General features: G+C 44.1%; 1 protein-coding gene across 3 annotated transcripts; it reads left to right on the top strand.

Annotated features, from left to right (window-relative positions):
* Nucleotides 1-1,763: 1,763 nt before the first annotated feature.
* LOC112564526 (protein TBATA-like) lies at nucleotides 1,764-17,693 on the top strand. Of its 3 annotated transcripts, none has more exons than XM_025239412.1 (9): nucleotides 1,764-1,996; nucleotides 10,600-10,799; nucleotides 11,201-11,446; nucleotides 11,992-12,098; nucleotides 12,666-12,830; nucleotides 14,490-14,571; nucleotides 14,931-15,090; nucleotides 15,764-15,852; nucleotides 16,183-17,693. In XM_025239412.1, the coding sequence occupies exons 2-9, from the start codon at nucleotides 10,601-10,603 to the stop codon at nucleotides 16,398-16,400; spliced, it is 1,266 nt and encodes a 421-aa protein (XP_025095197.1). In that variant the 5' UTR covers nucleotides 1,764-1,996; nucleotide 10,600; the 3' UTR covers nucleotides 16,401-17,693. The 3 variants fall into 3 exon arrangements, with proteins under 3 accessions (XP_025095197.1, XP_025095187.1, XP_025095180.1); XM_025239402.1 differs by lacking the exon at nucleotides 1,764-1,996 and adding an exon at nucleotides 6,074-6,413; XM_025239395.1 differs by lacking the exon at nucleotides 1,764-1,996 and having other exon boundaries at nucleotides 10,592-10,799.
* The last annotated feature ends 52 nt before the right edge of the window (nucleotides 17,694-17,745 follow it).

The raw sequence follows: 17,745 nt of genomic DNA on the forward strand, positions 1-17,745 counted from the left end.
TGTTTATCATCCTCCTGCAGAAGTACAGAAGGACAATGTTTTATTTCTTTGTCTTTCAGCGTCCAGCAAACCTTTACATCAACAGAAGGGTCGGGGTTGAATGGGGGAGGCAGGGTGTGCGCACTATTCCGTCTTCCATTCCTGAAAAAAAAAAAAAAAGCTGATGGCAAGCGTGCGTGTGGATGTTCGGACGCCCACTTATGTTGGTGTGTGCGTGTCTGGGTGTGCGTCCTCTCACTCAGCATCCCGGGTGTTTGGTTTCGCCCCGGCCACGACTGCAGTCGGCTGCGTGGCACACGTGATCCCAAGAAGTGAGAGGAAATCCGAAATGGCCGTTTGCTGTTAAACGAAGAACTCCATGGTCGTCTGCTCACCAGCCGCCTGCAGGTGGCGCTTCCGCCCCGCGTGACGTATCGACCCCTTGCCTGCTGCTCGGCGGTTGGCGGCGTCACCGCTGATCTCGTATTCACATTAGGGTGAAATGACAGTAACTAAACGCCTGTTATTAGCCACACAAGTCGCATGTGAAGTCTTCATAAAGCAATCTCGTGTTCCCGCTGTTCTAGACGCCAGACATTAAGTGTCCTTTCTATTTCCTTTTCTCATTCCTTATTCGCTCTCTCTTCTTTCTTTCTCTTCTCAGCACTATAGCGGTAACAAAGACAATAAATATATTTAAGTTTTTTATAGAAGCAGTTTGGGGTCAGCTTTTGTTATGAATTTTAAAAAAATGCTTTAGAAAAATATTTTAAAACTCTAAGAAAAATGCCAGAAGGAAATGAAGTATGCCCTACTCCTGAGTGAAGAACCTTTTTAACACTAGCCCTCTTCCTAAAGAGGAGAAAGTAAGCTAAAATGCACGAAAACTACAATAATAAAAGAGGTAACAAAGAAAAAGAGAAAGACTGATGAAAGACTTGAGCGAAGGTAATCATTATTCGTGTTTATTTATGAGCGTGGAGTAATGAAGAGGTTCAGTAAGCTTTATGTCATGTACTCCGGGTGCAAGCTCAATATTGCAGCTCTTCGTGCACGATTGTCGATAGTAGAGATCTCATCAAGACAACAGAGAGAGAGCAGGGGGAGTGGTGGAGTCAATTTGACAGTATTATTGTCTGAGAGACCTATTGACCTAGTGAGAGGTGTTGGTACGTGTGGCATTGTCCGTTGTCTGAGCGAGCGGTCGTTGACTGTCAGTCATCTGTGTCTCACCCGTAAAGCCACCCGACGTTTATGTTGGGCTTGACTCTCGACAGAGACCTGTAGTCATTTTATGGACTAGTGAGTAGACAGCATTTCTATTGCCAGAGTAATAGCCTTCCAGTTTATCAAATCTTTCTTCTACCAACATCTCTCTCTCTCTTTGTATGTCTGCGTGAGCTAGTGTCTGTCTAGTTTATCCCAACATAAACAAGCAAACAATATTGTCAGTCTCGTTTTCAGTTTCAAAGTAAAAAAAATAATGTTTTTGACTTCTGCAAAGTTTTGTTATTTCCTTCGCAGTCATAATTAAGACAGACTTATTTTCCTGCCTTATCTTTTGTCCTACAGCAAGCAGGCACACGAACAAGATAACACGAAAAAGGAATGTGGTAAAGATATAGAGCGGGGCTGGTGGAAACGGGTGGATGGGTGGGAGGAAAGATTAGCTCGTTAATCCGAAGCGTGGCTGGAGGGTTAACTAGTGGGGTGGGCATTGTACACCCGGCGGCAGTGGCGCTGCGGTGCGGAGCCGTGTGCACGAGCTGTGTTGCTGTCCTCCCCTAGCGGAGGGGAGGGAGGTGTTCGCGTCCTTAGTTACTAACACCTCTCGCCGCAGTCGCCTGGGGCTCGAAGACACAGCACACTGCTCGCTGCATGCGGCACTCGTCGCACCTGTCCCTACTTCAGTCTGTGAGTCTGTGCGTCTGTGTGTGTGTTGCACGAGACACGGGTTCGTTCTGACACAGAAGAAAAAAAAAAGGTGTCTTCAAAGTGAGCAGAGGACAAACCAAAGGTAAGACTTGTGCCTTTCACCTGTGCCAACTTTGACTTCTGTCTCGTAACCATTGAGTTTTGTTCGCTAAGTCTTTTATCTCTTTCTGTGGAGTGGGAGCGGGTGCTCTTATTGTCTGCCCTGTAACACCTGCACTTGCAGTGTCAACTAGACCGGACTCTTTTTTGCCAGAGTGATTAATTTCTCTTTTGAAATTTTTGCAAGAAAATCCACATTCCTAGCCGTAAAAACAAGAATTGTCATAACACATTTATAAAGAGATGACTAAAGCATTGAAAGGACCAGTCTACTGACAGGTTGACAAAGGTTTGCCCAGTCGCTAACCACTACTGACTAATCGCGGTTGTAATGACGATTGTCGCCTTGATCACCATCTGATAGTGGCTCCACCTCAGGCAAGCACATGGTAATGATCCACAGAGAGCACGAGCATGACATGGCAACGACCATTGTCATCGCTGGTAACAATTCCAGGCCACGTAGGTATAATAGTCTTTAAGTCTGCGGGGGGTAATGATAGAACCCTCGGGGTTAGACACTATGCCGACTGTGAATATGATATCTGAAGTGTTTCGCAAAGCTGTCATAGTCAACATTCGATAGAAACAGGATATTGTTGTACAGCTTGGCTTGATGAAGACTAGCTTTAATGAAATACCGCGCTTAGTTTCTCTGAGAATGTTAGCAGAAGATAGAGGAGAAGCCTCTTTCTTTCTTGTTCTCTCTCTCCGCTCACAAGTCCTCACTATCGCTCTGTATTTCATTCGTCTTTATTCATCTTTATTCATCTTTATAAGAACGCACATCGAGACCACACAAACAATAAAATGAAAACAATGCGCTGCAGTCTCTTCCACTCAAACATCATCAATATCTGTCATACCACACACACACAATACTCATTATGTTTTGAGGACAGAGCCGACGCTCTCATCTTGCCTTTAGAGAGTGAGCATGTCTGCTCACCTGGAGACCAGGACATGGGGTGACAGACAAAAAAAGGCGACTGCGTGACGGACTAAACTACCTGGCCTGGCAAATTGCTGTCAGGTGTGAATTCCACTTGCAGGATAGTGCGAGACGTTGACTATACATATATACATATGTATGCGAGGAAAATTATGAGGTGGGGAGAGAAACAGAAGTAGCAACAAATGATTGTAAACGTAGCTTACAGGACATCGTGTGGAGAAGTACTGTAGATACTTTACCAGACATTGTTCCTGAAGGTTTTGTACAGACCCTGGACTCTAGGGCTGACGGCCCACATGCCGATTCATTGAAGCAGGGGAGTACGGGGTGGAGGGTACCCAGTCTCGTGGAGCTTGTTATAGATGTGTGACCAGAGAGACGGTCTTTGTCCGAGGGTTTGCAGCTTTTTAATTATCTACCGTCAGAAGACACCCACTCGACCCGTGACTACCCTGACAGTCAGTCGGGGTCATGTCGGAGCTTGTGTAAGTGTATTCAGTCTTCCGTTTCCGAACATGGTGCGCTCATCGTTTCTGAACATCGCACCAGCGAGGAAGAAGTTGATGTCTTATGAATAAACGTGTCGACAAAGAGTGTGTTGATGATAGTAGAAGTGTGTAAATAATATTATAATCATAAACATTATCTTAGAGCATAATATGTTATTACAAGGCTCCTGCCACAGCGAATGCAACCCGACGGTTAACAGTTAGCGATCCATGTTATAATTATAGTCTGTAAGCTCAGGCGACAGTCGTGTAGACATTCCTTTCCCTGTATAGCAAGGACAGGACCTACCTACCTACCAGGTACATTGCTCCGTGAGTTTATCTACTAATTGTAATGAGCAATAGTTCTAGAATTTTCCTGCGTGTATAGGCTAGTCTGGACATAACCCACGAACACCTAACGAAAAGCCAAGCTCGATCAGTACAGTTTTATCTGTCACTTGACGGGCCGTACTGTGACGTCATTGTACGTTAAAGGTAGAGTATAGGTTGTGACGGCTGTGGTGTGCTGTGTGACGTCAGTGTCGGTCATTGTTAGGATTTGAACTCAAGTGATCGTTCGTTGGATTGGTGATATATATTAGTGATAACAATCAAGATGGCTATGAGCAATGTCCAACCATATCATTGCATCAGTTCACACTGGGATCAAGCTGACGTCATCGGAGGACGAAAGAGACGAAAGAGTTCCGTGTAATTTCTATTCTTAAACACAACATCCTATCAAACATTCAACTTTTTCCACATGAACAGACACGAAAATACACGAGATTCAAACTGATCCTACTCTTTACGAGATTCTAAGCAGTTTTATTTTACCTTTACAATCCCTTTAAGTCCAGCTTTCGCCAGGCAACAAAATCACATCTTTGGCTACAGCAGCGCACCCCCGTCACATCACCCCACCTACCCGCACTATGAATGTAAAATATATTTGTACAAAAAAAGTCCTCACGCCTCACGGTGCCGGTATCCATCAAGTTACTGGAAAGTAAAAAAACAAACAAAAAATAAAAAAGCTGTGAGCGTCATTTGCGCGTTCTGTTGCCTACAGAGGGCGCCACCGGTAGATTGATCTGCCAGTGCACGTGACATCGATCTCCACTCCAGTCCATTCACGAAGGTGAAAGAAAGCCTCACGCCATCGGACCTTTTTCTATTGTACGTCACTTCCGCATACGATGCCGACCGCCTGCGAAAGGCCCGACAGCGATGTGGACTTGGCTGTGAATGTGAATGTCAGTGTGATCGCCATGTTCCGGTGGCGGTATTGAAAATCGAAATGTAATGTTGCCAGAGCCGCGGGAGGCAGGAGTAAGTCACATGTCGCGGACATGAAACACCTCGTGTTCCTACCTCGGAGGCGATTACTTGCGGGGTTTCCAAGCCTAACATTTAGTCTGGGGTCCAAAATTTCTTTCCATGGTCGACGAACAAAAGATGACCAACGAATATAAAACATCTCTCGTCATTTGTCTTCTTCCAGGAAAGGAGATATTTTTCTCCGAGACCAACAAGTTTGCAGGCACCGACCGAGAATTCGTCTCTAAGGGGATGACCATTATCAAGTAGCCGCGAGCGAGGGAAGGATCGAATGACATGTTTTGATCATGCAGGTCATTGGGGTTGAACGGCGACAGGGATGGCGACAGTGTTCCCTCTGTCACTATGACGACACCAGCAGATCAGGCGTAGCGACCAGCAGACCACGTGACATTTCACGGTCTAAACCATGTTATCGTGCGCGTATCTCGTCTGAGTCAAGTTTCGTGTTCGGTAATCTGATTGTTTGCTTATGGTAAGTTAGTTAATTGCCCCTGCAAGGTGCGTTGCGTCTGGTGTCCTTGGTTGCCACCGTACGTCACTCCCACTGCGTTATGTCACTGACATAAGCTGGAAAAGTCACCACAGTTATTTTTATCGTGATTAGTAAAATTCGATCAGAAGCCCATTTTTTTGATCCCTAGGTACTCAACTTTCCTCTCCTGAATGACTCATGAGGTAGTAACACAACCGACATTAACAAAGCTTATGGTGCGTCTACTACAGGGGTGGGCAATTAATTTTCCCAAGGGGCCGTATGAGAAATTGGGAGGGTTTTAGAGGGCCGGACTAATACAGTTAACTCAGTTTTACCCAATACTGTATACTATCCCTTCGCCAGGGGGCCGGCCGGTCAGAGACAGGAGGCGGGCCGGATCAGGCCCGCGGGCCGCCCCTTGCCCAGGTCTGGTCTACTACTTCTGTCTCATGTTTCGCAATCAACAGTCGCATGCAAATACAACATTGATGAGAAAATACTCAAGTAGAGTGAAATGAATCGTGATAACGATTCTTTACCTTTCCGTCTCCCTCTGTGTGTGCGTGTGTGTGTCTGTGTGTGTGCGTGCGTGCGTGTGTGCGTTCTCCCCTCTCCCCTACCCCACGTTCGTAATAAAACGGATATATTTTAAGCAGTAATTACAAACTGTGTTGCCCAGAGAGATTAGATCAGCTTTTTGTATAGCCCCCGAGCGACTCCATTCAATCGTCCAGGTAGCTTTTGTGGCGATGCACTGGGGTCTACCTGTCAGTACGTCACGTCGTACCGCGGGGTCGTGGTCACAATCGCTTACCTACGACTTACGTCACAGCTGTAGGCCCTCGCTATCGTCCCTTCTCTCCTTTATTACAAGACGAACCTTGATCCGTATTGCCAAGAACCCTGCAGGGAGCGAGGGCACGTGGGGCTAGAGCGAGACTGTTCTTGTGGCTAGACAGTCGTCTGGTGACAACATTTCGCCATATTTCTGTCCTTCCACGATTAGACCTCCATGGATCAGCTGCCGTCTGTCTTGTGTGCGTTGTAAGCCAACAAAGATCTCCGACTTTGTCTACAGGAGAATTACAGGAGAATTACAGGAGAATTAGCCCTCGGCAGACTCTTAAGCAATGCGGTAAATTTCTTTCTTCTGTTAGTTTTGCTTGTTTACTTGTATTCCTAGTGACAGTAAGATTTATGTGGATGGTATACTAAGCCAGCATATATCTCTGGCCTTTGTGGGGGTACTGCCACAGATTACACTACAGACTGGTGGACATGCTGTAAATTTGCTCTTGTTTTGCTAACATTTATATGCAGACAGAAAAAAAAGAGATTTACTTCGCTTTGTGTATACTGTGCATACATCCTTGGTGTTTTCTGGCCTAAAACAAGGTGCCTTACTTCTCCTCTTGACTCAGATCACTATGGTGACACTAGTTTTTAAGGTAAACAGCTACAATAGCCACAGGCATTAGTAGACAGATGTAAACCATTTCATAATCAGAATAATTAGTATTAATTGTTTGTTTTTCTATTTTCATTCACCGAAAGCATATTTTCGTGTTGTGGAGGCAGCGGGTCTGTGTACTGACATTGTCACAAGAGCAGCAGGGTATGAGTGTTTGAGAGTGCCAGCAGGCTGGTTCATGGAGACAGAACTACTCCACTGCCAGCTCTGGCGGCAGTATGTTCAGCTCACTCGAGCATAAAAGAACGTGGCGTTCTGCTCTGACGGCTGCCATCAAAGTTGGCGAAAACAAAGTGCGTTGACATAGACAGACGACACCCACACCGAGTGTGTGAGTTGGGTGGGGGAGAGATGAATCTGGAGGGGTTGTGGGAGGTTACAAACAGTTAAATGTTCAAGTTTTACGGCTAACCAGCCCTATATTAAATATGTCGCCTGTAGGTAGCGGCTTGCTTTACCCGTCGACAAAATCGGAGTGCTGCCTTTGTCTCTGACTTCTATGTTCTTTCAGCAAAGTCTCCTTTAGGCCTTCTTGCCATGAAGGTGGACAAGCGCAGCAACACTGTTTTCTCTGCGCCATGAGACTGCTGGTGATGAGTGTTTAGTTGCCTCTCTCTGATGTCCTCCCTTTGCTGGTGACAGTAAGATTCCTTTTGCTGGAGATGCTTGACCACGGAGATACACATGGCTGGGTGTGCTCACCAAAACAGTGCCGAGGTCGGAAGTCTCTGTGGCTGCTTACTGTAGAGACTTGGAACCAGAAGAGGTCCATTATTATAACATCTGACCACACAAATTTACTTCTTCTAGAGGTCAAGGAATGCGCGGGCTCCGACATGTTTGTCCAGTAGTGCGGACCTCCACAGTTTATCTCAGTTTTACGATGCGTATCAACATACCCATTGTACCCTTGGCATCGCAAAGCGTCCTTCATTTCGATTTCAATTTCGATCTCCATAATCCTTTGTCCCAATATGCTGACAAGAGTTTCCACTTCTTAGACTAACGGTCGTGTACAGCAGGCAGTGAGCGAGGGCTTGAGTGGCACGGTGTGTCTTATCAAGTGGACTTAGTCACAAGTACCGGCCCTCTGGTGAACAAGTGCTCATAGTCATCGTACTTGCAGTTTTTGTGAGGTTTTCTAAAGGTGGAGATGTGAAAGTTTTGTTTCGAAATCATCGCGTACAGTAAATGTACCTGTCCAGACTTCAAAATCAAAGATTGGACAGGCACCGTTAGCCTCCATACTATCTGTGTGAACATTCAAATAGTTCTGGTCAGCTGTACACCTACAGGTTCCACATATAAAATATCAACCTCAAACTGCACCAAAAAAAAAAATCAGTCTGTATGTCAAAAATCTGCGAAAGTCAGGTAAAGACTTTTTGAGTACAATTTTGTCACATTAGAAAACACACACACACACACCACACAACACACACAACCACACACACCACAAAGTCCGCAGGCTTTCCAATTAAATTTTACTTTTACATCAGCTTTAGCCGCCGAGAAATTAAAGTAGCATTGATAAGGCTACGACACAGTCAATACACCTGTTCAAAGAACAGTACAGGTGTCGAAATACCTAGGAGCAGGTGTGGACTGATATCACTGTGTAGTCTAACTCACGGACTATAATCTGTAGACAGAAGATTTCTTCGGTTCGGTGGCAAAGCCCGGGAAACTTCAACTACAGGCAAAAAGAGCGCAGAAAGTGTGTCTCACACAACCACTTCCCCAACATTTCTTATCGTTTGTAGAAATAGTGAACTTGTGTTGTTCAGTTGGTTGCACTGACAGACAAAAGATTTTAATGTGTTGTTCGTGTGTAAGCATGCATTTTGATGCGTGTGAGTAATTCAGATAGAGAGTGTGCTAAGGTATGTCCACAGAGAGTGCCGTACTGTGATCAAATTTTGTAAACATGTAAATACTTCTAAGCATGTGGGCTAACTGATGGCAGGCCTGTTTTAATGACCAGTCGTGGGGTTGACTACAGCCGGTGTTTGTGTTGACCTACGTGACCTCTTCCTGCCCGCTCACGAACGCAAGCCGTTCATACACCTGTGGCTGTAGCACGCACCTCACGTCCTGGGGGCACCTTGGATTTATTTTCATAGTTACTGGATGGATAGTATTTTTTTTAAAAAAAAAAAAAAAAAAAGACTGCCGAAAACCTTGTTAAGTCTGCGTGCATGCTCATTCCCAGTTTGCATCTCTAGCAAAGGCTCAAGTAGACAAAACCAACAGTTGTCGTCTCCTTGTCCGTTATTGTTAGAGTCATTTGGGGGACCTCAGGAGGGAAGAAGACTGCTCTTGTTGCTGCTTTCAGCAAACTGCCCCACTGGCAAACCGGCATTGGTCTTGATTAAAATGTTGCTGGCTGTAGAGGTAGTAGGATGCCAGTTTTCGGGAGAGAAAGACTGCCAGTCGCTACTGTCGTTAGCTAGTCTGAGCCATCTGATGGTACTTTACCTAGATGATGACAGCAGCCCCAGCTTGCACACGCACACACAAACACATCAAAATGCATGCTTACGCACGAACAACACATGTGACAAGTGGCTAACAGTCCAAGTTACAATGGGTTACTATTTTTTAATATAATTTATACACGAACTTTAAAGACTTTTAACTGATTCGCCTTTTTTGTGTTCTTTCAACTTTCATCTCGGCATGTTTTGGGCTCAGAGTTATCGTCAAGGACTTGAAAAAGTTTTTTTTCGTCAAAATATTTTTTGCCTAGTCTTATATTTTGTAGACGAATAATTACGTTAATGTATGTGTAGTCTTGCTGGATAGAGGTAATATTAAAACCATAGCCGTTTTTTTATTTGCTAGAAGTGTCAAATCCCAAACATAGCTGTTAGAATAAAATCTTTTAAACTGTAAATTTGCAGACCTCAGTAAATTACAGCCAAAAAATCAGCTGTTGACTGGCTGGTGGCGCTGTTCTAATCACTAATGAGCCTAAATATGTGTTGTAAGTGGGGCTGTACGGGAACAATGAACGTGGTTACGACTCGTGGACGGCCGGACCATCCTCACCCTCCCTACTGGGCAAGTACCGGTTCCTGCAGAGCAAATATTTGGTGAACTGGGCTGGGTGGGAGGCGTTTTCCACCCGCAGATAAACATTAATGGTGTGTTGAAATGCTCTAGAGAACCCGGTGACTGGTGACATGGTGTCTGACAATGTACACACTCCCACCTACCTTGGCTTAACATCTCTCAAGACAGCGAGAGTTCATGGTAGGTCAGAAGCGGAGTTAGTTTGGTGTTGTAAAATAACAACACCAACGCCAACATGTTGAGCGAGCCGGGCAACAAATCTGTGAGCAGTGACGCGAGTGTGAGCCCATCGTATGTCACAGACGAGAGCCAAGCAATTACAGACTCGGGTAAAATCAGTTTGTCACCAGGCTACCCGTGAGTGGCTCCCACGTGCGCACTGTGACTACTGCGGGGTAGCTAAGGGAGTACATTAGCAAGCTGCTAAGTCAGCGGGGCATCATAAAGGTCTGTCCTCGAGGTGTGCTAAGTGACCACTTGATGGGCACAAGCTCGTGTCAGTGTGACGTCAGCCATCTACTCTCGCCGTGTGCTCGACGCTCATCGAGTCTTCTCCTTGTCCCTCCTCTGCCTCTTCCGTCTTCACTGCGATTGGATGAAATGCTCACAGTGTTTTACCTTTTATCATACTTGTCAAGTTTCCGATTATATCAGCCGTTATATTTACAACTAACCAATGGCGAAGGATTGGAACTAAATTTTTTTCAGTGGACGTGTGTGTGAAATATGCTTATGTGACCTCATTCAGTCGACTTGAATACGTTGCTATGTGCAGGATGAGCACATCGGAAGTCTTCCGCCCCAGCAACGGCGAGCTGCTGGTGAGAGACAACATCGCCACCGGCGTGGACCACAGCGCAGAATTCTTTCGCAAACGTCCGGCCACTCAGAGCGGCTACCGCTTTGGGCAGCTGAGCCACAACTCCTTCTTCACCAGACACAACCCGCACCCCATGCGTGTGAGGCACATGAAAGGTACAGTCGCCATGACAGTTCTTGTACAGGACGACCTGCTCTTGTGTCTCCTCCCTGTCCTGCTCACCTTCCTGCCTGCCTGCTTGTCTGTCTGTCTGTCTGTCCGTCCGTCTGTCTGTCTCAGGCACGTACACACGCCAATCACCCGTTCGCTCATTTACTCACACTTGCGCGTTTCTCGCTCAGTGTTGGACTTAAGCACGGTTGATTCATAGTGTAACTTAAGACATCAAATGAACAGATATATGACCAGACCTGAGAGTCTATGTACTGATGGGTGTACGAACGAGAAAAAGAAAGATACGTGGACATGCATGATGCACGATGGTAATGAAGCAAGATCTTGTCGAAATGAGAGAAAAGTGCAGTTTGCTGTTTCTGTTTGTGGCGGTTTTCTGCAGGACTTCTGGACGTCCCGATCTGCACGGTGAACGACGATGGCTATTTCGCCAACCCTCGCTACTCCCTGCAGTTCCCGCCCAACAGCTTCAACAACTCCAAGCTGCAGAAGTGGAAGGGCCGCATCCCCGTCAACGCCATCAACATCAACTCTCAGCTACATCCCATCAACACCATCACCGGCCTGCAGTACTTCACAGGCAGCAACTACCCGTGGCGGGAACGCGCTGTACCCCGGGTGGGACTGGGTAAGCGTGACCAACAGTTTTTGATCTCCTTTCATCTGGAAGACTTTGTGTACACGTTGTGTTTTCCCCCATCTTGTTATTAAAGCCGACAGCAAGTCCCCAAGCACCAAAAGCTTCTGTTCCGGAATAGCTGTCACTGTCTGTAACCCGTTTTGCCGGCTGTCAACCGGTTTGAAACAAGAACCGGTCCATTGATTGCAACGGAGGGCTTGCGACAGCTTCAATAATTAAAGGGCGTGTTATGCTTGCTTTGATGTCTCACAACAAGACTAACACGGTCATGAGTGCATTTTCTTTTGAAGTTTTAAATCTTTTTAAGAACAAACGCCTATGGGATTGCTCAACTCTGCAGGAAAAAATTAATATGTCAAAACTTATTTGCAACTCAAGGCAATGTCCCCCCCTCTCTCTCTCTCTCTTTGTCTGTGTGTGTGTGCACATGCGTGGTGTGTGTGATGGAGGGATGGATGCCACCATATAAGGAAATACATTTAAGTTACCTTTGTCACGGTTGTTTTGTTAGAGTCCAGTCTATGAATGTGCAGTTCCAGTGACTGAGACTTGGCGAGATGAGCTTCTGCGGTTCACCCAAGCCTTAACCAACGGGGCAGACCTAACTGTCGCAGATGTCGCTGCTAAGGACAAGAAGGCGGTGAGACACAGACACTACACAAAACTTGCAATGTCCATGGCAGTCTCAAGAGTGCCCTCACAGAACCTTGCTTTTCTTTACACCTCTCCTCAATGAGCCTAAGTGCTCACCTGCCATTAACTCTCCTGTCACTCTTTCAGCTGAGAATAATTACAAGGACCCTTTATACAACCCGACTTTATGACTTGAACTTGCAGTATGCCTTCTACTGGAGCGTGGCCTTCAGCTGATCAGAGGATTGAGATTAAAATCCCCCCTCCCACTCTTTCTCTCCCCTCTCCTCCCTTTCTCAACTCCTCTCTCCATCTTTCCTCATTTCTCTCTCTCTCTGGTTTTTTTTAAGACAGAGAGGGTGAAGAGAAAGAAAAATGTTTTCACAAATTATTCAGTCGCACTAAAGGGACACGAGCAAGTTATTGAACGCAGTTTTAGAAACGGTATCGAACGTGGATTATCAAGGGCATCATCCGTCTTCTGTTGGTTCTACCCACCCTGAAATATTTTACGATACCTAGAGCAAGCGGCACTTTTACGGACATTAAGAAAGCACTCTTGTGTATGAAACAGGACGACGAACGGCCGAAGACGACAGTGTACTCGCCGGAAACGGGTCGCATCATCCCTCCACCTTCACGGGCGCTGTCTAGAAATGGAGCCAGTCGGCGAGCTCAGCGAGACCGTTTCCTAGGCAACCTCCAGCACATTGCCGCTGAGCCCGACATGGAAAACATGGTGAGTTCCTTGACGATCAGCTTAGAGCTGGTGATTGATGACAACAACGACAAGACACGACAATGATGACTATGCAGCGATGACATGACACAACAATTATCACTGAAAGCCCTCAGCTGTTGAGTCTACCATGTAGCATTTAAACATTTTATAAACGTTCTCTACCATTTGTAAACGTTTATAAAATGTTTATATGCTATCTGGCTATAGTATGTCATAGAGGAGAACGAAGCTGATCACTTGATGTTTTGTAGTAAACCTGATTTACTTTGAAGTAAAATTTACCACCGAGTGGTCAAGTGTTATGCGAGCCCCTGCTCACCCAGCACCTACGAATATATCAGATCTGCTTCGTATCTCCCTTTATAAGTAAAAAAGCTTCTTTATACGTTTCTGTTAGTGTTTTATGTTATAATGTCATGAAACATGGCAAGGAACCTGAACAATTAGAAGTGTCAAGACAGATAACCGCAAACTGCATGTCATCTTCGGACAATGGACAGAATTATAAGTATATAAGTCTATAAGTCGTCCGACTGTTTGCCCCACGACAGCTCCTTGCCCACTTGACCAGAAGCACGTGACAGCCTGGTTCTTGTCCACCTAACCACAGGCCCCCTGGGTTGTCAGAGCAACTTGACCTCGTGCTCTTGACCTGCATACAGTCCTGCACCACCCGGTTGTCAGAACAAAGCAGGAACCACTGCGTGTGTACAACCCACCTGTTCACCTGCTGGGATTTATGCACTTCACGTTTGATGATTCTTTCACTAAGGCTTTAAAAAAATCCGTTCAGCACATGTCCTAGAGAGCACACACACTCAAATGCCAGCGGGCTATAGACGGGTGTTCCTGCACCCAAGGCAAGGAAGACCGCCAGGACTTACGCAAAAATGAAATTCTAAAAGCATTATCGAGTGACTGAGAAAGGTTTTGTCATACCTCGTGTCAGGTACAAGGGCGGTTAAAAAAGGAAATCAGTTCATAAGTGCAGCCCAGTACTAACGGCGCGTGAGGTCACAAGACATGAAAGCCCCTTCAAAAGGGAACTCAAACATTGAGCGCTACGTACAAAGGGAAACTGTGGGGTAGTGAGCGGGTATACAAGTGGCTATACCACGGCAATGCGAGGACAGACGTGCAGTGAATGAGAGAGAACTTTTTAAACCGGGTATATAAACGCTCTATTTCCACTAAACCCGTTTCCCTTTTTCTCACATTGTGTCGGGCGTCAAAGACCCTATACACAGACCAATCACAGAGATCGAATTGAACGGACGTGGGGACTGAGCTCACGAATATCTCCACTCACCCACAACCCCACCATCATCACAACACACGCGCGAGCTCATACAATCGATTTTTGACCAAAGGTATTCTTTCAACAAAGACTGACATATTAGTTATATCTGAACAATTTTCTGCTTCGCTTTAGCATCACATTTCCACATTTATTAGTGACATGCTGTTGCCATTGTTTTGGTTGCTGCCATTGAGAAGATGATTGTCAACCTTGTCAACAAAAGGTGCAAAAGATATGCCTTGGCTATCACAGTAAAAGCGGGTAACTCTGTGGCCAATAGTAACATGAGAGCGCAGTACAGAGTCCTGCAACTAAGGCATGTCTGGATTACAGGTGTTGACTATCTTGTGTTACAGGTGTTGACCATGCTATGCCAGATTCTGCAGACAGACGACGTCAACGCTATACAAGCCTGGCTCTGTTCTGCGGGTGAGAGAGGTGGGTTGTATTACATCTTTTTCTTTGTGTCATTACCTGAGATCAATCTTAAGTAAGCTAGAGAATTAATAGGACGTATGAACAGGCTGTGTGTCAGCATCTTCTATGCATACACATCTCCTATGTAAACAGGAGCAAAGTGCAGATATTCCCCAACCCCATGAAGTAACACCAGTATGAGTAAACAAAAGGCATGAAAAAAGGCCACTACTTTAATGTCTTTATGCAAAGTGGAAATAATGAACATCAAACATGCTGTGGCTGGTGCTGTCAGTTTTCAATGAATGTAGGCTTCACACTGTCAATATATCCAACTAGCATCAGGAACTTTCGGATCACTGTGTTGTATTTGGGTGCAGAGAAATCTCTGGTGATGGATATGATCCGGGCAGCAGTGGCTGGGCGCGAGGAATACTGGAAGCAGTATCCAGCAGAGGTTATTGAACAGAATGATGCTCAGAACAAGCTGCCACCCATCAATGGCGCCACAAAGCCAAGCTCCAGCCATGAAGTCAACAGGTAGTAAATCTTTTTTTTTTTTTTTTTTAAATAACATGATCAGCTGTTTACCATGAACTGGCAACCAGCAAGATTTACTTATCAAACATCACAGATCATACTGAATATAAAATTCAGACACCAAGTGCTTAAGGCTAGGAAAGGTGAGGTAAGTCCTGGTAAGATCTGATAGCAAGGGTCACATCTCAGGAGATTTGATAAACTGGGGCAAGATTTAAATAATGAAAATGTGTTTTGCTTATGAAATTTGGAACAGCATGTTTGCATTATAGTAAAGCCATCCAGCATGGCCAGATTTGTTTCTTGTTCCTAGGCTACTCATCCTGCTTGATCACTTGCATGGTTGTTTATTATTTTCTGGGGAAATAGCTCCATTTGATATGATAAAAGATAACCAATACTTAGTAATAGCATAGTGCAATTGATGCTGGATGATGGGTAAGCCATTCATTCATGTTTGATTTCAATGATACATTATGCTTCAATTACATCTTTAATAAAACTTGTGTTAGTTTAGTTTTTTACTGGCATTTGTCACATAAATGCAACTCAGTGATTACACGGTTATGGTAAAGAAAGTTTCAGTCAAGAAAGTCGTTCTCAACTAGGTCCATTGTGACAACCATGCCAGATGTTCCTAATGCATGTATGTGTGCGCTTTGCATATGTGTAGGCTAGTGATAGATGATGGAGGCTCTCCTGCACAGCAGGTCAACCCTCTGCCTCAACCACCAGCTGTTCGTCAGGTCATAGAGGACAAAGGTGTGCCTTACTTAAGCCATTTCTCATTAGTGTGTTTTATTTTTATGTCGAACATATCAATTTTAGCAGTGTTAAATTGTTCATTATACCATCCAATCAGTATGTTTTTTTCTAGATTTTCATTTTATTTTTAATTCACATTTTATTGAGGGATCCATACATTAAAACTACTATAAAAATTTGGGCTAGTTTCTACTGATTTTTCCACAAATAAAAAATTTATAAGCAATTCTGTAAACTACCCTCTTTCTTAATGCATAGATTAAATCTGATCTGATTGTACAGAAATTGCATAACACTTTTCTAATATCCACATGTTTACTGTTTTAGATATAGGCGTCAAACCTCAAACCAGTGAGGTGTTCCGACCACCTTCTCCTCCGAAGAAACTTCCTCAGACAGCACCTCCACAACAGCAAAATGAGGAAGTTAAAAAGTCATTATCTGCTCAAGAAACTCGTTTAAAGTACACCAAGTCCCCTATCAAAGACCTCGCAGCTGATTTACAAAGCATGTGGAATCCCAGCCAGAGTGTCAACACCTTTTGAAACGTTCACCAGAATTTGCACAACTGTAAGCAAAGATCCTGACAATGCATGTGTTTTTGCTCAGACACACACATACATGCACATGTGCACTGGTGAGACTTAATCTGTGATCAAAGACTGAGGGTCCAGAAACACAGTACTTATGGTAGATCTTCTGGGTGATTAGGTTTGACATTTCTAAACTTGAAGTGGATTGAAGATCTTTAGATTTTAGAAAACTGAATGCTGTGGCTCATTTTGTTTTAATATATCAGAACATAAAACCAAAAAACCCACAAACACTAAGTACATCTAAACAGTGCATATAACTTCATAAAATTTCACATTAAATATAAGTTTTTGTTTGCATTCCTTGTGTGTGATATTCAGTTAAAAATGTGTTCGCTTCTAGTTTGAGGCAGAAGTGCTATTATGATTAGAACTTCTTTGAGTTACACGTAAAAATTCTCTGAGACTGAAAATATAATTTTTTTTTTCATATGCCAGAGAAGAATTTACCTTCAGAAAAGTGAATTTGTATTTGTAAAAATCATATGGACTTTGCCACTGACCAGTATTATTTTTAATATATACTCAGTCTACGGCATTCTTTCACATTAACAGTATTATAAAAGTATTTAGCTCTCCAAAAGCAACTTAAATGAATGAAATGTTTGAGTGCCACTACAAAGACGACCAGCCTGAGCTAAACTTTTTCATATTAAAAGTTTGCTTCCAAGACTTCAATTTTGCCTTAAATGTTGTGACTATCATTCTCAATAATTTTTATCATCAGCATGGTACCAGATATTCAAATGTTTTCCTAATCTCTCCCCATTTAATCTCTCATTGCCTTTTTCTGAAATGGTGATCCATACCTTGAGTTGTCCACCACTTGTGTATTTGCACTAGTCACTGTTCACATCACATCATCAAACTGATGCAAGAGCGCTATTGGTCATCAGGCATCTTTTGCATGTATATTATGTTAATATTATAATCCAAGTGCTCAAGACACAGTTATCATTTGACATTAGTGCTAGTTGGTGATGGGGATAATCGGGTGGTTATGCAAACTACAAAACTTGGGTTTTAGACATGCTGCTCTGTTCAAATCTTGATGGGAGTGTATTGGTTATTATCAATGTAGTTTTCGCAGCTAACTTGTATTCTATTTATGTATATGCTTTTTACCAGTTTTTTTCCTGTGTGTTTGCAAATGTTTATGGTGCAAAAATTACATCGTTTGAATTCTTGAACACTATGTGATACTATTCAGTAGAAATTATATATAAATAAACTACTTGGTATGCTGACTTTTGCAAAGTATCTGCAGCACGACTAAAAATTAGTTATTAACAAAATG

This window comes from Pomacea canaliculata, linkage group LG1 (assembly GCF_003073045.1).
Source record: "Pomacea canaliculata isolate SZHN2017 linkage group LG1, ASM307304v1, whole genome shotgun sequence".
NCBI classification, from domain to species: domain Eukaryota; kingdom Metazoa; phylum Mollusca; class Gastropoda; order Architaenioglossa; family Ampullariidae; genus Pomacea; species Pomacea canaliculata.